Here is a 21373-nt window from a genome sequence, read left to right as displayed (position 1 = left end):
ACGTGTAGACTGAAATATGACGCAAGTAAACAACACCAAAACTTTAAATGTTCCATTGAAAATAAGGAATATTACACACGGCACTCAAAAATCTGTCAAAATGTTTTAGTACGACTTTGAAGCCGCACCGCTTGATGGATTGTCGGCCCATTACGACTACCGTAGTCAGAGATAGTAGAAGTATTACTATGGTGTGTGTATAAGGACCGCAAAATGGCACCCATTAGCAGACATATCTGGTGTTTTGTTTCACAATATTATGCAAAACCAACTTTCCTTACTTTCTGGTACCTGCTGATGTGTATTTTGGATCTGCATAAGTGCTGAAAATTTGCGCACGTCCGCCACTGTAGTCCGTGACGACACCGTAGTCCGTGATGACACCGTAGTCGATAATCTTCTTCTTTTTCTCTATCTTCTTGTTATGGGACATTCATCCTCCGCTGTTGCCATTTCTAATATAAAAGTAGTGTAAAGTTCTTACTTATATCTCGCTATGGAAGCGCTAAAAACTGTAGTGGGTTTACATAATTCACGGAACTTTAGTTATTAGACGGACGGTTTTTCACGGGACACTTCCCCGCCGTTGTTGCACTAGTGAGCCACGGATGAGGAGATGCTGTTCCGTTGTTGATTTAAGTAAAAATCTGAATGTTATTAAAACAGTTAGCTCCATCTTTTGACACTTCTTCCAATCCCGTCCTTGCACGCTACACCGCTACAACAAAGATGACAGAGAGAAGACGCGGTCGAAGGTGAGCCACGTAAATAAGACCACCCACAAAATGGTGCATCCGGAAGCGACTGTCAGAAAGCGACTTGAAGATGATCTGTAAAACATAATCTATGCAACATTTTGACCAAAGAACCACCATTACATGTTATGTAGACCACAAGGAAATGTTTTAAATTGAGAAAAAAATCATAACATGACCCCTTTAATGCACTTTTCGTATAAAAAAAACCCTGAATAGACCAGCTCATCGGCAGTGCGCCTTATAATCCGGTGCGCCCTATGGTCCAGAAAATACGGTATCGCTGTGTATACTCCAGTATGCACCATTAAAGTTGACAAGTCCAACTGATGACTGTGTTCTCTGAGCGGAACCCCAACGTGGTCAATATCCTAATGAACCGGTCTCAGAGTTTAATACTCAACAGTGACGATGAATGGTCACGATAAGTGGTGCTGACAGGCCTGCTGGGTGGCGGGGCAGGGTGTTTACCCGTTCCGGGCGGACCAGTTAGGAACAAACGGCCTTGTGTTTTGGACTCACACTTGACTAACTGGGTGGAAAGAGTGCACACACAAACATATACATACTAAACTTGCAAATAAATACATGCACTTACAGAAAATATACAGGATGCACATGCACAATACAACAAAAGTGCCAATTAACCGATGAATACTCTCAGACCCGCTGAGTGCCCTCTCCACAAGCACAACGTTTGTCTTCCATCCAGTCTATAGAAAGTTTCCCACAGTCTTTCGCCCCAAAACTATTTATTTCTTCACCAGACCCATTCAAGGTGAAAGCTAATGTTTTTACTCCCAACATTGTTATGCCTCTCATAGACAACTATGGGCGGAGAAAGAAAACAAATCCAGGGATATGGTTGGGGGACGGAGGGATGCCGGATATTAAAGGGATGGGGTGGAGTTACAGGGGTATTGGCAGAAACAACACAGAACAGGTGGCTAGCTGGATGCGAAGGCCAGGTGACGATCGGGGGCGGGGGGGGGGGGGGGGGGGTTGTGTCTGAGCCAAGGTTTGAGTAAAACAAACACACATGTTAAATGTCTGACTAAGCTGGTTGGGCTCGCACTGAAAACCCTCCACACACCTGACGTCGCCACAAAATACGCACATCAGATGGATTTCGCCGGGAATCGAACTTCGAAAGTGTTGCGTCAACAATCGCAAAGAAGAAGCGGTTGAAATTCACCGGAGTCACTGTAAGCCGAGGCCCCCATGCCCTCTATAGCCACCGTCCAGGCTTCGGGGCTCCGGGGGGGGGCCGTCTGCAGGTCATCCCCAGATGCCAGACAGGGTAGAACATGTGTGAAATATCAGGAACAGCTAAAACAAACAGAGGGGCCGACCGCGGTGGCGGCGAGCGCTGGGAAATGTACACTGCGATGCACACAGAAAGCCCGCGGAGGTGGCGGTGGTTTGTCGAGTGCACAGGAAAGGGAGGAGTCGGCGCCACACACGTGCAAACTCCATGTCAGGGGTTAGGTGACATAACTGTGTGGACTTCGACATCCCATCAGTTAGCGTTCAAGGAGCTCGACGTTGAGCATCCCAGACGTCGACGCGCCTCTGCATCAGCAGCGCTGCAGACCCCTGCTGGGAATGTCCATGCAAATATTTGAGTGAGATGTGAAGGAAAACAGGAGCGCACACAATATATATGTCTGTCAACAGTCTGACACACACACACACACACACACACACACACACACACACACACACACACACACACACACACACACACACACACACACACACACACACACACACACACACACACACACACACACACACACACACACACACGTTTGTACGGGTGGATTTACTGTGAAACTGTTTTGTGTGACTCCCAAAGACGTCTACGGGTTCCCCTTACTGCATCCATCAATCTAACTGTGGCAGTGGGTTACAGGTCAAGTAAGGGGGCGAGATTACATCATCTGCTCATTTGCATAATTGCAACTTGTTTAAGTCGGGGTCCACGTTAATCAATTCATGGTATCGGCAAAAAATATCGGAATATCCATTTTTTTTGGGATATCATTTTTTGCCAATATCCCCCAAAAAATGGATATTCCGATATTGTCCAACTCTTAATTACCGATTCCATTATCAACCGATACCGATATATGCAGTCGTGGAATTAACACATTATTATGCCTAATTTTGTTGTGATGCCTCGCTGGATGCATTAAACAATGTAACTTTACCATGAATTCATTAACGTGGACCCCGACTTCAACAAGTTTTTTTTTTTTTAAACATGCCTCAAAACAACAGCTACAACAAGGACGTAGGGCCTACGTCCGTGATTTACCGGATATGTGCCGCTCCGTACAGTGGCGTTTTAAAAAGTCATTAATTTTACTTTTTGAAACCGATACCGATAATTTCCGATATTACATTTTAAAGCATTTATCGGCCGATAATATCGGCAGGCCGATATTACTGGACATCTCTATTTACAATATAATCAAAAGTACTTACACCTACTAAACCATCCCATGTTTGATGCCTCCACGAGTGTTTTCATGCATATTTGTACGTGCTTTCGCAATGTAATCACGCTGGCGTCATTAGCATGAGCTAATATGCTGACACGTTTACGAGGGTTTGTGTTAGTATTATCAACCTACAAATGGCATTCTTTTTGTATTGTTTCAGTTTCGTAAATTCACCAAAACGTCACGGTGGAGTTATTGAGTCTGTTTCGCTGAATGGAGAGCTAGCTTGCGCGGCGAGTGGGTCCATGATGATGACGTCTGTTTTGTTTGATCATTGATTGGTAGGAAACAATTAAGGTATGAAAATAAAGAAATAACTCATTTCACAACATATACAGTATACCTGCGGCTTATAGTCCAGTGCGGCTAATATATGGAAACACATTTTTTTCTTCAAATATTTTGTGGGTGGGGCTTACATACGCTCTATAGTTCGGAAAATAGGGCATATAGGTAAATCCCTTTGTTGAAAATGTATGACAGTCCTTGCATATCAACCTAATAACAGCTCCAAATGCCAAGAGGGAGTCCAATGAGAAATAGCTCAAATTGTCTTTTGTTTTTCACCCACAATGCAGCTGGATAACAGACACCTGAGCCAAATGCAGTTATTTCCAGGCAGCGTTATTTAAAGGGAAACCGTAACCTTAGCCGTCACGTGACTGGATTCCGCACAAATATGTGGCTTGTGCATTCCTGTTTCCCTGAAAGTTTCCCCGCAGTGTTTGGTTGAGCACGTCTGCCCATCATATTGACTGACAGGTCAAAGTGACGGCAATTTACGTGGCCCAGATGATGGGGCTCAGAGACACATAAGTCAGAATGTCAAAAATAAAGACAATTTTGTGAGCTTTTTAAGGTCAAGACCCAAAAGTGGGGTCATGGTGGAGCAGCAATTAGACTAATTTGTCTGAAAGACATGCAGCAGATGACTTTATAACTTAGTTTTCTGGGTTACTAGTTTAACTGCTTCCTCGGATTCAGGTATAGTGTTAGATACCAGGTATCAATGAGAACTAGGTCTTAAGTTGGCACGTTGTGTAATTCGGAAATAAAAACAGAATACAATGATTTGCAAATACTTTTTAACTTGTATGCAATTGAACAGACTGCAAAGACAAAATATTTAATGTTCGAACTGAGAAACTTAATTTTTTTGGGAAAATAATCATTAACTTAGAATTTAATGGCAGCAACACATTGCAAAAAAGTTGGCACATGGGCATTTTTACCACTGTGTTACACGGCCTTTCCTTTTAAAAACACTAAGTGAACATTTGGGAACTGACGAGACCAATTTTTTAAGCTTTTCAGGTGGAATTCTTTCCCATTCTTGCTTGATGTACAGCTTAAGTTGTTCAACAGTCCGGGGTCTCCGTTGTGGTATTTTGTGCCACACATTTTCAATGGGAGACAGGTCAGGACTACAGGCAGGCCAGTCTAGTACCCGCACTCTTTTACTATGAAGCCACGCTGTTGTAACACATGGCTTGGCAATGTCTTGCTGAAATAAGCAGGGGCGTCCATGATAACATTGCTTGGATGGCAACATGTTGCTACAAAAACTGGTATGTACCTTTCAGCATTAATGGTGCCTTCACAGATGTGTAAGTTACCCATGCCTTGGTTACTAATACACCCCCAAACCATTACAGATGCTGGCTTTTCAGCTTTGCGCCTATAACAGTCCGGATGGTTCTTTTCCTCGGTGGACACCACGTCCACAGTTTCCAAAAACAATTGGAAATGTGGACTCGTCAGACCACCGAACACTTTTCCACTTTGCATCAGTCCATCTTAGATGAGCTCGGGCCCAGCGGAGCCGGCAGCGTTTCTGGGTGTTGTTGATAAATGGCTTTCGCTTTGCATAGTGGAGTTTTAACTTGCACTTACAGATGTAGCGACCAACTGTAGTTACTGACAGTGGTTTTCTGAAGTGTTCCTGAGCCCATGCGGAGATATCCTTTACACACTGATGTCGCTTTTTGATGCAGTACCGCCTGAGGGATCGAAGGTCCGTAAAATCATTGCTTACGTGCAGTGATTTCTCCAGATTCTCTGAAACTTTTGATGATATTACGGACCGTAGATGGTGAAATCCCTAATTTTTTTGCAATAGCTCGTTGAGAAATGTTCTTAAACTGTTCGACAATTTGCTCATGCATTTGTTCACAAAGTGGTGACCCTCGCCCCATCCTTGTTTGTGAATGACTGAGCATTTCATGGAATCTACTTTTATACCTAATCATGGCACCCACCTGTTCCCAATTAGCCTGTTCACCTGTGGGATGTTCCAAATAAGTGTTCGATCAGCATTCCTCAACTTTCTCAGTCTTTTTTCTCACTTGTGCCAGCTTTTTTGAAACATGTTGCAGGCATCAAAATCCAAATGAGCTAATATTTGCAAAAAATAACAACAAACATTAAGTATCTTGTCTCTGCAGTCTATTCAATTGAATATAGGTTGAAAAGGATTTGCAAACCATTGAATTTTGTTTTTATTTACGATTTACACAATGTGCCAACTTCACTGGTTTTGGATTTTGTTTATTTCTTACATAGTATAGTAGAGTAAGTATAATCAGTTTTCCCATTTACAAGTATTATAATAAATGGAAGACTGAAGGACGAGGCTAAACATGTTACACACTGAGGCAAGCTAACTGCTAAACTAGCGCAAAAACAAAACAAGAAATAAGTTCTTAGTAAACACACAGTAGGAAGTAATTAACAGGAAATGACCAAGTATTAGTAAGAGTCCAGAGAGAAGGTATGTAACAACTGTTGGTCTCCTCTGTTGCTGTTTGGAGGCGACTGACAGCCATACGGAGGCTCGAGTGATTAAATAGATATTTTTACTTTTGTCAATATTTTTTGCTGTCGTTTTTGTAAATGTTTACAAACTCAGGGCCCGACTCCATGCACACAGGAGGACTTTGAGCGTAAAAACCAAAGGATTTCAATGAGAAGTAGATAGTAGGTTTTGCTTTTGTTTAGTTAATGAGTACCATTGACTTTGTGTTGCTCAAACAATTGTATGCAACAGAAGAAAATAAGGAACTGGTTGAAATACAGTGCTGATATTGTTACACTGTTAATAGCACTTACTGTAAGTAAATAAAACAATTCAGTTATACGTGTGATGGGTATCGGCCGATTTCAGTTATAGTTTTCGGAATCTGCAGCATGTCCAACACATAAACAACAGGCAATATGTAAGTGGATTTCTTTTAGGAGGTTGTCAAAAATAATGTGAAACTTTTGTGAACGTGTGCTCCTGTGGAAGGATACTTCTTAAAATTGCTATTCAAGCTCAAAAGATGTATTACTATACACTGCAGTGTTGTCCCCATACCAATATTTTGGTATCGATACTGGTACCAAAATGTATTTCAATACTTTTCAAAATAAAGGGGACCGCAAAAAAGTCATTATTGGATTTATTTTAACAGAAAATCTTATGATATGATAAACATATGTTTCTTATTGCAATCAAATAATAGTTTTGTCATAAAATAAGATATATTAGAGAACATTTATTTTAGAAGTAAGCAAATGGGTTACAAAGACTCCTAATTTGTCTGGTGATGTATGCAGTAACATATTGTGTAATTTCCCATTTTTTGTCAAAATTATGAGGGACAAGCAGTAGGAAATACATTATTAATCTACTTGTTCATTTGTTGATAATATCTGCTTACTTTCTGTTTTAACATGTTCTATCTACACTTCTGTTAAAATGTAATAATCACTTTTTAAATAATTCTGTTGTTTGCATACTTTACATTAGTATTGGGTGATACTACACATTTTCAATTCGATACCAAGTGATTAGAGGGTCATACATTGGTCATAATTAAAGTCCTTGTGTGTCCAGGGATGTGTTTCTTGAGTTTATAAACAATAACAAAACTGACAAAAGATTTTGTGATAATAAAAAATATTGATGTCATATATTGTAGCATTGACTATATACGGCTCTTGTACATGGTATCGTTACAGTGGATGTTTGTATAGATCCACCCATTTGTTTACATTGAGGAGCGCTAGCTTGCTGTTAGCGGTTAGCTATTGTATCCTCCTACGGTGTGTAGTGAAGCATGTTTAGCTATCCCTCGTCCTGCAGGGACGATTTGTAAGTAACAAAGTTTATTTGTTGCCATGGAGACGAGAGTTAGGGATGTAGCTAAAACACTGTGGATGGATGCTAGCTGATAGCTAGCGATGTTTTAAAGCACAGCTTCAGTGTTTATAGCTTTACCCTTAATGTTAGCTTTTAAGCCAAAATATGTCCGTTTTCCCTCCTCTGTCTCCACGCTGTTTCCGCCGTGTGTTGACTTACATGTGCCTCGGCTCATATTTTATCAGCAACGTCCATGAAAACAAAAGTACCAATATTTTTCAAAGGCAGTTTAGTACCTTTAATTCATTAGTACCGCAGTGCTTTGTTTGGTATACCAATATTAATAAAGCACCGCAGTACTAATGAATCAAAAAAAGGTACTATCCTGCCATTGAAAAAAAAAAGTTTACTTTTTTCGATGTGAGGCACGCTGTGATGACATTGTTGGCATACAAGACGCGACGCATGTTAGTCACTTGCAAGCAGAAACAATGTGAAGACAGAAGAGGGAGAATGGACGTATGTTGGCTTTAAAACTAAAGATAAAGTATGTGGGTCTATAAACACTAGGTAGCTAGTTATCAGCTGTGTCCTGGGCATGACATTAAAGCGCATCCGGCAGTGGAGGCTCCTCTATGGGGGTCTTGGGGCACTAGGAGGTTAACCTCTTTACTACTGTTACCCCAGGTGGCCCTTGGCAAAGGCCTAGTACCTGACTGCCCCCTAGCCAGGGATACGGTGAAGACCTCAACGGCGAAGCAGGCGGAAGACGGTAGATTTAAGAACTACCACAACGGCTGCGATGGCGGAAGAAGGCTGCAGCAGAAAAGGGTCCCCAGTTGTCTTGGACTCCATGCCACTGGACCCTGACCCGATTCTGTCAAGGATCGTGTGGTAAAACAAAGTCACGCACAGGCATCCTCCATAAAGGGATACACCCCTACCAGGAGGAGCGTCATACTCGTTCGGGTGACCGCCGATGATGAGTTATCAGCTACTAGTTACTAGCGGCTAACGTCACTCAGTAGTGTTTTAGCTACTTCTGAATCACTCATTCTGCTTCCATGGCGACAAATAAAGTACATTTCTTACAAGTATCATCCATGGGATAGCTAAACGTGCTTCACTACACACCGTAGGAGGATACAATAGCTAACTGCTAACATGAAGCTAGCTATCCCGAATATAAACAGAACAATTGATACATACACATATCGAAGGCAACAATACCAAGTACAAGAGCCGTATCTAGTCGATACCACAATATTTATTATCACAAAATATTTTTTTATTTTTTGTATTGTTTATACACTCAGAAAGTAAGTCCCTGGACTTTAAGTATGACCAATGTATGACCCTGTAAACTATTTGGTATTGGATCCATACCCTAATTTGTAGTATCACCCAAAACTAATGTAAAGTATCCAAACAACAGAAGAATAAGTGATTATTACATTTTAACAGAAGTGTCGATGGAACATATTTAGAACGGTAAACAACCAGATATTAACAATAAATGAACAAGTAGATTAAAAATACATTTTCTACCACTTATCCCTCATAATTTTGACAAAATAATTAAATGAGAAATGACAATATGTTACTGCATACATCAGCAGACAAATTAGGAGCCTTTGTTTACTTATTTACTACCGTATTTTCCGCACTATAAGGCGCACCTAAAAACCTCCAATTTTGTCAAAAGCTGACAGTGCGCCTTATAATCCGGTGCGCCTTATATATGGACCAATATTGAGCCTCAAACAGGTAAAAGTTTCAATCAAACAATCAATCGCAACTACGGTAAGCAGCTGCCGACTTCATTTCCCCCCGCAGAAAAAGAAGCGTGCGGTGCATGCTGGGATATTTGACTGCGCGAGGCGTGCCGTTTCATTTCCATCTGTTTGTTTATGTAAAGACCCCAAAATGGCTCCTATTGAGAGACACGCTTACGACGCAGAGTTTAAACTTAAGACGATCGGTCACGCAGTAGAACACGGGAATAGTGCAGCAGCGACACTGACTCCATTAATGACGACTTTGACGTATCCGCCCAACTGTTTAATTCGGACACTGAAGAAGATGAATTTGAGGGATTCGTGGATGAGGAATAACTTCATAAAGTGAGCTTTACATGTTTATTTTGTGTGTTGTGTTGTGTGACATTAACGTTTGAGCAACGTTGAGTTATTGATATATTGTTATTGCTCTGCACTATTTCGAGTGTTACTATATTGTGATTGCACTAACGTTTGATTTACCGTAACAGTATCACTCTTTTTTACGTGTTTATTGAATCAGGGAAAAGTTCCCCTCCACTATGTGATATAAATGTTGCACTACATGTTATACCTTGCTGTTTTTAAAAGATAAACAAAACACCACGTCACTGACTTTACCTCGGGGAAAATAATAAAACAGCTGTTTATTCATTTTGGGAGTGAACAGAGTTGTCAGAACGCTGGTTTGTAATCCATTAATAAAGTTTGACTGACCTATAGCGCAGCTCCATCTAATGGATGCATAACATAACCCCAGCCTCTACTGTAGCGTCTATTCTATGCGCCTTATAATGCGGTGCGCCTTATAGTGCGGAAAATAAGGTACTTAAAGAGATGTGTTATTTTATTTAATGCCAATATAGTTCATGGATTGCAATAAGAAACTTATGTTTAATGTATCATTAGATTGTCTGTTAAAATAAAGCCAATATTGAAAATTTTTGTGGTCGCCTTTATTTTGAAAAGTATCGAAATACCTAACAATTGGTATGGGGACAGCCCTGGTAGCGGTGTACCGTACAACCCTAAAACACTGGTTGAAAAATGTTGACCTTGCTTCTTAAAATAATCAGAATAGAGAATCGTTGGGAACCGGAATTGAACAAATGTCAAAGTTCCCAGGAAGGTACTGAACACACGAGGGTTGAATGGTTCTAAGCAAGGCACCCTTCGAACGAATGTAAATGCACAGACATATTTTATCCCCCCCCCGAGTGGATGCCTTAGCGGTATCTTTGCATCTTTTTTCCACAGACACTCTGCCAAAACCAGCCACCTGCGGACGGTGCTCGCCTCTGCGGGCTTGCCCGAGCAGGTGTAGTGTCAACAGGGTTCGTAGGCGGTTGGCACGCGGCGCCCGGGACTCTCTGCCAACTACTTTTGACACCTCGGGCCAACAAATGACGGCACGGACCTGGCACGTGCGCGGGGCGGAGTCACAGTTAAAAAAAAACAAAAAAACCCCGATGCTTGCTTCGGGAGCATAGAGGCGCGGCTGTGGTGCAGACGCAGGCTAAAGTAAGAGAAGGGCGGAATTGGTGCGGTTTCCATACGGCCTGTGTTTGTTTTTCTGACAGATGCTGTAAAAGAAACTGGGGGGGGCGGAGCGATGAAAGGGAGCGGATAACACAAAGCTATTATGTCGCCCTGGAGTTTGCGTTTGATGCAGCTAATTTTTAAATTCCTGGGGAGCATTTGCGTGCGAGGATCGCCAGCACGCGCCCTCAGGTCGCACGGGCTTAAATTCTGCGCCGTGGGACTGGGAGGGGCGAGGCTGGAGACACAGCCCAGCAGGCACAAGACATCAAAACAACGTCGGAAACTTGTTGAATTAGGTCCTGACGTTGAGCAACTCAAACATAACGTTGAAACAACATGCTTTTTGACGACATTTAATCAATGTTGGGTTCTGACGTTGATTTGACCATTGAATTTTGGTCATTTCCTATCCAATATTCTACAACACAAAGACAAAGTTGAAACAACCTGCTTTTTGATTATGTTTAATCAATGTTATTTAACCATTGAATGTTGGTAATTTCTGAGCCAATATTCCATCCATCCATTTTCTACCGCTTGTCCCTTTTGGGGTTGCGGGTGGGGGGGTTCTACAACACACATACAACGCTGAAACAACACGCTTTTTGACAACGTTTAATCAATGTTATTTGACCATTAAATTTGGGTAATTTCCTAACCAATATTTTACAACTCAAACCTACCGTTGAAACAACATGCTTTTTGACCACGTTTAATAAATGTTATTTGACCATTGAATGTTGGTCATTTCCGAGCAAATATTCTACAACACAAATACAACGTTGAAACAACATGCTTTTTGACAACGTTTAATCAATGTTGGGTTCTGACGTTGATTTGATCATTGAATTTTGGTCATTTCCGAGCTAATATTCTACAACACAAATACAACGTTGAAACAACCTGCTTTTTGATGACGTTTAATCAATGTTATTTGACCATTACATTTTGGCCATTTTCTAACCAATATTTTACAACTCAAACCTAAACTTAAAACAACATGCTTTTTGACAACGTTTAATCAATGTTGGGTTCTGACGTTGATTTGACCTTTGAATTTTGGTCATTTCCTAGCCAATATTCTACAACACAGACACAACGTTGAAACAACATGCTTTTTGATGACGTTTAATCAATGTTATTTGACCATTACATTTTGGTTATTTCCTAACCAATATTTTACAACTCAAACCTAACGTTTAAACAGCATGCTTTTTGACAATGTTTAATCAATATTGGGTTCTGATGTTGATTTGACCATTGAATTTGGTCATTTCCGAGCCAATATTCCACAACACAAATACAACGTTGAAACAACACGCTTTTTGACAACGTTTAATCAATGTTATTTGACCATTAAATTTGGGTAATTTCCCAACCAATATTTCACAACTCAAACCTACCGTTGAAACAACATGCTTTTTGACGACGTTTAATAAATGTTATTTGACCATTGAATGTTGGTCATTTTCGAGCAAATATACTACAACACAAATACAACGTTGAAACAACATGCTTTTTGACAACGTTTATTTAACGTCGGGTCGTGACGTTGATTTGACCATTGCAATTTGGTCATTTCCCAACCAACAACGTTGATGCAACGTTAGACACCAACGTTGTCTCAATTTACAAATACAACTATTTGTAGTTTTCAAGGACATGTATGTCTAATCAACATTGTATCAATGTATTGTGCCTGCTGGGAGGAGTCTGCCAAAAATACAGTTTTTATGGCTGTTTGAAAGTGTATTGAGGAACCAGAGGAAGACAGTGGAGAGACATGTGGGGAGCAGGTTCAGCTTCTAGAAAAAATGACCACTTACCTTCAGGGGGAAACTTAAGTGTCAGCAACTTTTACGTCGAAATGCTAAAAAAGCCACCCACTAGGCCGAGACCACACAGCCAAGCAGCTGCCCGCCATCATTAGAAAGCAAAACAAGGCGTGACGTCACTCGTTTACCTGCCTAGTGAAGAGGATGGCGGCGTCGTGGTGGTGCAGGTGGTCGTCGTCCAGCGGGTTTTGCTGGTTCTGCCACTTGCAGAAGCTCTTCAGCGTCGCCGCCGCGTTCTTGGTCACGTCCAGCCCTTTGTCCTTTTCGCCGACCGTGGTTACTTTCACCACCGACAGCCGGATGGGGTTCTCGATGCTGGCGTGGCCGTACAGCTTGGACGCGATGGCGGCCAGGGTGAGCAGGTAGTGGTTGAGGTCCTTCCCGTACTTCTTACTCATGGTCTCGTCCGCCACCAGGAGAAGCTCCACCTGTCGGGCGCGGGAGACGGACCTCCTGTGCCGCGTGTAGACGCCGGTCGGGGCCGGCCTGGTCCTGCCGTGACCCCTGCTGAGTCTGACCCGGGGTTTCCGCGCCGCGTGCCTGCGCCCCCGGCGCGCGTCGCGCGTGCCGCAGCTCTCGCGCCCCTCGCGCTCGGCCTCGAAGGTGAAGCTCTCGCGCGTGAACGCGTGGAGCGCGCGCTCCGCGTCCCTGTCCTGGAGCGCGCGCGAGTCGTGCTCCCGTCCCCTGGCGCGGACGATCGGCGTGACCGCGTAGCGCAAGTTGCGCACGGCGAAGAAGCCCTCCAGGCCGCCGCCGCAGAGGTTGAAGACGGCCAGGGACTCGGCCTGAGAGTCCACCGTCCCGCGGTACACGCACCCCCGCTGCGAGGGCTCCGCGCTGCCCCCCGTCACGGCGAGCACGTCCCGGGGGCTCATCGACTCATCGCGCTCCATGTCCAGCTGGAAGCGACTCCCGTCCAGGTAGAGCAAGTACCCCGCCCGGCCGCCCCCGTTGTAGATCCGATCAATAGTCCGCACGACCCCGTCCGTCCTCCGGGCAGGTGTGCGCAGCGAGCCGTTCGCAGGTGGAAGGTAGAACCCCTGGAAAAGCGACACCCCGCCGCCGAGTTCCAAGTCCAGCAGCACGCACAGCAACCGGAGCAGGAAGCCCCCGGCCGGAGCACCAAGGAGCGGCACCATTGTTCATTCCACGCGGTCCAGCATCTACACGTCCGGATCACTGAAGCCAGCCTGGACGAGCCGAGGAGACAAGTTCGAAATGCGCATCCTGCTCTTTTTTCCTCTTTCAAAAACAAAAAAAAAAAACGGCGGAGCGCAGCAAGAAAAAGGAGCAAACAGTGCGCAGTCTGGGCTGAACTTGCAGAAGTAAATGAGAAAGTTTGCTCTTAATAGGACCAGGAGAGGACAAGTCCTGCCCCCTTTGGAAGCTCCATCACCACTCCTCCATCCCCCTTCGCTCGGGCGCGCTTTCTCTCCTCGAAGCATGAGGCAAGTGCTGGAGGAGAGAAGAGGAAACTCGACAAATGTTCTCTAATTCAGTGTTTTTCAACCTTTTTTGGAGCCAAAGCACATTTTTTCAATAAAGAAAATATGGAGGCACGCCATCAGCAGAAAGGTTAAAAAATAGGGATGTCTGATAATGGCTTTTTGCAGATATTCCGATATTTCCAACTCTTTAATTACCGATACCGATATCAACCGATATATACAGTCGTGGGATTAACACATTATTATGCCTAATTTGGACAACCAGGTATGATGAAGATAAGGTACTTTAAAAAAATTTTTTATAAAATAAAATAAGATAAATAAATTAAAAACATTTTCTTGAATAAAAAAGAAAGTAAAACAATATAAAAACAGTTACATAGAAACTAGTAATTAATGAAAATGAGTAAAATTAACTGTTAAAGATTAGTACTATTAGTGGACCAGCAGCACGCACAATCATGTGTGCTTACGGACTGTATCCCTTGCAGACTGTATTGATATATATTGATATATAATGTAGGAACCAGAATATTAATAACAGAAAGAAACAACCCTTTTGTGTGAATGAGGAGGGAGGTTTTTCGGGTTGGTGCATTAATTGTAAGTGTATCTTGTGTTTTTTATGTTGATTTAATTAAAAACAAAAAAACAAAAAAACAAACAAAAAAAACGATACCGATAATAAAAAACCGATACCGATAATTTCCGATATTACATTTTAACGCATTTATCGGCCGATAAAATCGGCAGGCCGATATTATCGGACATCCCTATTGACAATTTATTGTGAATTATATTTCTTATTGTTTATTATACTCCTAATGTATCATTTAAATTATGCTATTGAAGTATTCAAAATCACCAGTTTGTTCAACTTCAATGTCACAAAATTCAGTACAAGCATTGTTTTTAAAGGAACCTTATACTGTTGTGTGAATAAGTGTAAATGGGGGAGGGACGTTTTTTGGGTTGGTGCACTAATTGTAAGTGTATCTTGGGTTTTTTGTGTTGATTTAATAAAAAAAAGTAATAAAAACAAAAAAAAAAACGATACAGATAATAAAAAAAACGATACCGATAATTTCCGATATTGCATTTTAACGCATTTATCTCTATTAAAAAAATGAAACGCCAACAGGTTGTCGTGCCTTATTTCGAGTTTGTTGTTGTTTTCCTGCGTGTAGTGCTTTAGTTCCTGTCTTGCGCTGTTATTTTGGTGACCTTTCCTGTTTGGTTGGTGTTTTCTGTAGCAGCTTCACGCCTTCCTTTGAGTGCTATTGCCTGACCTGCTTTGTGTTAGCAATCAAAACTATTTAAGTTGTGGTACGCTATCCTTTTTTGTGACGACATTGTTGATCAGGCCTGGGCAATTATTTTGACTCGGGGGGCCAAATTTAGAGCAAAAAATGTGTCTGGGGGCCAATGTTCCCTCTAATTGTTCATGTGTCTGAGCAAACACAAAAACTCCCTGAGACTTCAGTGGAGCACATGTGAGCAACATCACACGTGGCAATACCAGCAGCACACCTGTCTCAAACCAATCTTTTATAATAACACTCAAATGAGAGAAGTCATTTTCATGAGATTATTTTGTAATATTAGTGATTTGGCCCACTTGTAATGAAAATAAAAGAAATCTTGTTTTTCATAAGCTATGGATTAGTATTGTACAGTATGTCTGGGTGGGGGTCCTGCTTTGGAAATAATTTGTACCCCTTTCAAAGATCACATTTAGTTCCCCTTAAACATCCTCATGTTGCACAATGAAATGTAAGCATAGAATGAAGTGTGCATTCCTGTAACTTTCTCTAGTAGCAGCATTCCATGATTAATATCAACAAATTAACATTTATAATAAATGACAGTAGAATAAGCACACATATGACTGAGGAATCATAGTGTAACTTTGTGTGGTGTTTGAGTTGTCCGACTTTTTGTGTGGCCATAAACGCACCAGTGGCTTAGTGGTATGCGTGTTGGTGACAGATGACAAGTTGGTTTTGGCCTGGTTTGTACGGCAGAAAATGACACATTTTTCGAGAAAGAAATTTTTTACTCATGTTTTTGGTGTGGTTATGGCCGAATATAAACAGTTTTGCTCAATAAAACAATCAATATCATTCCAGTCCTCGAAGCATCTCGACGTTACAATAATGGTGTTCAATTGAACGGTGTTGACGAACACCGTTAGGGCCGCTTGTTGTCACTGTCACTCAGAGTTGCATTGCAAAATTACACAGAATAAATGTGTTTATTTTGTTTAGAATTCAGATGGGATTTGATTTGGTGCGCGGCATATATTTGCTGTGCGCAGAGGACGCTTGAGCAGTGCGCAATTGCGCAGGCGCGCACCTTAGAGGGAACGTTGCTGGGGGCCGGTATATCTATTTTTAGGAACACTAATACAAAACCTCACAATAAAGTCTGATTGAATGGTAAAAATGTTATGACAGACCGCCTTAAAAACGGAATGCAATTTTAAATTTTTCTATGAAGGATAAAACCCTGAATATTGACAACATATGAACGTCACACCCCCTCTCAACCGACATATTTTACAATCAAGCCAAACGCAACAAAAATGCAACAAACACAGCGAAATATGAACGCAAAGGCTAAAAAAACCCCACCTACAATCTGATATATCACTAAGCTTTCGAACTTTCTTGTAAAAATCTCCTCAATCGCCCTCAATTTCATTTTAACGTGGTTCGCCACCTCATTTTAAAGTGACCCTCCACATAATTTTATTGTGATCTGCCATATAATTTTATTGTGGTTCGTCATTTTATTTTATAGTGACCCGCTACATCATTTTAAAGTGGCCCACTCCATAATATTAATGTGAACTTCGACGTCTTTCTAATCTGCCACACTACGTCATTTTAACGTTGTCCGCCATATAATTTTAAGTGAGGCGCCATAATATTTAATAGTGGCCCACATTTAAATTTTATTGTGGCCTGCCAATCATTTTGAAGTGTGCCATATCATAATTTTAAAATGGCACGCCACATTAGCCCACTCCATAATTTTAATGTGGCCTGCCACGTCTTTCTAATGTGCCACACAACATCATTTTAACGTGGTCCGCCATATAATTTTATGTGGGGCGCCACATTATTTAATAGTGTCCCACCTTTTAATTTTATCGTGGCCTGCCACTTCATTTTAAAGTGTCCCATCTCATAATTTTAAAATGGAACTCCACATCATTGTAATGTGGTGTGCTACATCATTTTAAAGGCGCCTTCAATTTCATTTTAACGTGGTTCGCCACCTCATTTTAAAATGGCCCGCCACATCATTTTATCGTGGTCTGCCATGTAATTTTTTTGTGGTTCGTCATATAATTTTATGTGGGGCCCCATATTATTTAATAGTGGACCACTTTTTCATTTTATTGTGGTCCACTACATCATTTTAAATTGGCCCTCAATGTCATTTTAATGTGCTTTACCATATCATTTTGAAGTGGCCCGTCACATCATCTTATTGTGGTCGACCATATCATTTTATGTGGTCCGACAAGTAATTTTATTGTGGCCCGCCACATCATTTTAAGGTGTTATTTACTGCAATGGAGGTGATGTTTATCAACTTACGGCTTCACACTGTTAGCCACCTCTGTCAATCAACGTACCAAAATTAAATATCAGCCAGAAACAATCGGATTTTGTGATCGCCATTGAAAGGCATTTAACTGCATTGGCGGCTGATATACTTTTTCACAGAAATCGGTCGATACGGCTCAGTGGCCGATCGAACCGCACATTCCCAGTCTAAAGTCATACTAAAGTAGTAAAAATGTTGATTTTTTTTTGTAACTTTACTATACTAAACTCCTGAACTCTTCTCGAGACAGAGAATGTAAATCCATAATTCAATGACTCATCATAGAGGGAAGTTCAATGTAGTGAAATGATTAATAATGATTTACCTACAAGGCAAAGGTACAATTGAATAAGTATGTACACACAAAATTAGGACTGGGCGCTATGGATGGAAACTATCACAATATAAGTGTTTTATATCGGTCGATATTGATACATTTCAATATTTCTTAATGACCCATCAAACATGAGGACCAGGAGAAAAAATATATGAAATGTAAACATTTTTGTTTCAAATGTAACCTCCCTATGATTATATAATCCCCTCAGCTATCAAGGCAGAAAGGAAAGAAAATATCAAACATAGGCATAGAAAACACAAATAATGTAAACAAAAATGATAAAATCACAATGATAATAAACAACAAATAATGAAGTGTAAGAAAATGGTGCAAAAGTGTTAAAAAGAAACCTGAGAATAACTATTGTTTGCAGGTTCAGTGCCAGGAAGTTACAGCTTTCTAACATTTGGTTTGTTATTCTTTTTTATGTATGGAAAGGAATTTATGTTATGAAGTATCTATTATTTAAATATTATTGGACTAAATTAATTTTATTTTAAAGTAGCACATTTGTTAAAGTGTATTTATGTTATTTATACAGTTCTGCACTTTAGTTCCTACCTGTTGTTTCCGTATATACCCAAATATGAGGAAAATGTCCAAAATTCAATGGTCAAATCAACGTCATAGCCCAACATTGAATAAACGTTGTCAAAAAGCATGTTGTTTCAACATTGTATTTGTGTTGTAAAATATTGGTTGGGAAATGACCAAAATTCAATGGTCAAATCAACGTCAGAACCCGACATTGATTAAACGTTATCAAAAAGCATTTTGTTTCAATGTTATATTTGTGTTGTAGAATATATCGGTCGGGAAATGACCAAAATTCAATGGTCAAATCAACGTCAGAACCCAACATTGAATAAACGTTGTCAAAAAGCATGTTATTTCAACGTTATATTTGTGTTGTAGAATATCGGTTGGGAAATGACCAAAATTCAACGGTCAAATCAAAGTCAGAACCCAACATTGATTAAACGTCGTCAAAAAGCATGTTGTTTCAACGTTATATTTGTGTTGTAGAATATCGGTTGGGAAATGACCAAAATTCAACGGTCAAATCAAAGTCAGAACCCAACATTGATTAAACGTCGTCAAAAAGCATGTTGTTTCAACGTTATATTTGTGATGTAGAATATCGGTTGGAAAATGACCAAAATTCAACGGTCAAATCAAAGTCAGAACCCAACATTGATTAAACGTCGTCAAAAAGCATGTTGTTTCAACGTTATATTTGTGTTGTAGAATATCGGTTGGGAAATGACCAAAATTCAACGGTCAAATCAAAGTCAGAACCCAACATCGAATAAACGTTGCCAAAAAGCATGTTGTTTCAACATTGTATTTGTGTTGTAAAATATTGGTTGGGAAATGACCAAAATTCAATGGTCAAATCAACGTCAGAACCCGACATTGATTAAACGTTATCAAAAAGCATTTTGTTTCAATGTTATATTTGTGTTGTAGAATATATCGGTCGGGAAATGACCAAAATTCAATGGTCAAATCAACGTCAGAACCCAACATTGAATAAACGTTGTCAAAAAGCATGTTATTTCAACGTTATATTTGTGTTGTAGAATATCGGTTGGGAAATGACCAAAATTCAACGGTCAAATCAACGTCAGAACCCAACATTGATTAAACGTCGTCAAAAAGCATGTTGTTTCAACGTTATATTTGTGTTGTAGAATATCGGTTGGGAAATGACCAAAATTCAACGGTCAAATCAAAGTCAGAACCCAACATTGATTAAACGTCGTCAAAAAGCATGTTGTTTCAACGTTATATTTGTGTTGTAGAATATCGGTTGGGAAATGACCAAAATTCAACGGTCAAATCAAAGTCAGAACCCAACATCGAATAAACGTTGCCAAAAAGCATGTTGTTTCAACATTGTATTTGTGTTGTAAAATATTGGTTGGGAAATGACCAAAATTCTATGGTCAAATCAACGTCAGAACCCGACATTGATTAAACGTTATCAAAGAGCATTTTGTTTCAATGTTATATTTGTGTTGTAGAATATATCGGTCGGGAAATGACCAAAATTCAATGGTCAAATCAACGTCAGAACCCAACATTGAATAAACGTTGTCAAAAAGCATGTTATTTCAACGTTATATTTGTGTTGTAGAATATCGGTTGGGAAATGACCAAAATTCAACGGTCAAATCAAAGTCAGAACCCAACATTGATTAAACGTCGTCAAAAAGCATGTTGTTTCAACGTTATAATTGTGTTGTAGAATATCGGTTGGGAAATGACCAAAATTCAACGGTCAAATCAAAGTCAGAACCCAACATTGATTAAACGTCGTCAAAAAGCATGTTGTTTCAACGTTATATTTGTGTTGTAGAATATCGGTTGGGAAATGACCAAAATTCAACGGTCAAATCAAAGTCAGAACCCAACATCGAATAAACGTTGCCAAAAAGCATGATGTTTCAACATTCGGTTTGAGTTGCTCAACGTCAGGACCTAATTCAACAAGTTCCCAACGTTGTTTTATTGTTTTGTGCCTGCTGGGATGTATATTGCTATATATTGATATCGTTTTATCAGCCTCGCCTTCACCAAATAGTCAAACAGTCTACGAAGTGTGGAATTCCAAAAGCATGGTGAAGTCAGTTTCCCTCTCCTGCAACCAAACGGCTTCTAATGCTTCCACTGATGAACGAGCTCTTTTTCACCAACGGGAAGGGGACGCCATGTTTCATACAAATATAAGAATGACATTCAGACACAATGAGAAAACAGTTATTTACACAATTTAAAGTCTTGAAAGGGATTGTCATGTTGCCACACCTATCCTACCAAAGGTACAAGGTTTTGGACTCCTAAACTTCAAACTTCCGAGGACATTTGGATTATTTGCAGTCTTTCTCATGCACATGAAAAGTATTGCTGATGTAAATAATTGACGTTGTTCCAACAGGATTTCGCCGAGGAGAAAACTAGGCATGGATTGATAATTTATGGTTGTTCCCTGACTTGGAAGTTCCCGTGGGAAATGTTGATGCGGCACGTCAGAGATGGAGGCAATCTGTGAGTGTGCATACGTGGTTACAAAACAGGTGTGTGACGGCGCCTGGAAATGGCCCGGATTATGTAAATGTGCGTTTGTGTGTTCCGAGAGGGTTTCAGCTGTGCACGCCTCGCTGGCGCCCATGTCTGGGAGTCGCAAGAGCTCCAGAGTGGCTTTTCTTAAGAGTCTTAAGAGTTCCGCGGCGCTGCTCATTTGCTGAGTCACCCATAAGACGCCATTACAGCCGGGGCTCATGTTGCGCTAGCACTTTGTCGCAAGTCAAGTGGCGAGAGCGCAGATCAGCGCTCTAATCCAAAGCCCCCCCCCGGTGCAGGCCCGACTGCGAGGTGCAGGGTGTGGGCGTGAGAACGCTGGGGAGGACGCAGCTGAACGTGG

The 21373-nt window shown here is 41.0% G+C and overlaps 2 protein-coding genes across 3 annotated transcripts in view; one reads left to right on the top strand and one right to left on the bottom strand.

Moving 5' to 3' along the window:
- LOC133658205 (A disintegrin and metalloproteinase with thrombospondin motifs 5) overlaps positions 1 to 13943 on the bottom strand; it is a 30403-nt gene extending 16460 nt beyond the window's left edge. For both annotated transcript variants that reach the window (XM_062059968.1, XM_062059976.1), the window contains exon 1: positions 12669 to 13943. In XM_062059968.1, the coding sequence (XP_061915952.1) occupies positions 12669 to 13679 (1011 nt within the window). In that variant the 5' untranslated portion in view covers positions 13680 to 13943. The remainder of the gene's footprint in view (positions 1 to 12668) is intronic.
- Positions 1 to 21373, top strand: part of mrpl39 (mitochondrial ribosomal protein L39) — a 350047-nt gene that overhangs the window by 202112 nt on the left and 126562 nt on the right. The window lies entirely within an intron of this gene.

The sequence above is a fragment of the Entelurus aequoreus genome, linkage group LG01, assembly GCF_033978785.1.
Source record: "Entelurus aequoreus isolate RoL-2023_Sb linkage group LG01, RoL_Eaeq_v1.1, whole genome shotgun sequence".
Taxonomy (NCBI): Eukaryota; Metazoa; Chordata; class Actinopteri; order Syngnathiformes; family Syngnathidae; genus Entelurus; species Entelurus aequoreus.
This window is presented reverse-complemented; position numbering and strand designations above follow the sequence as displayed.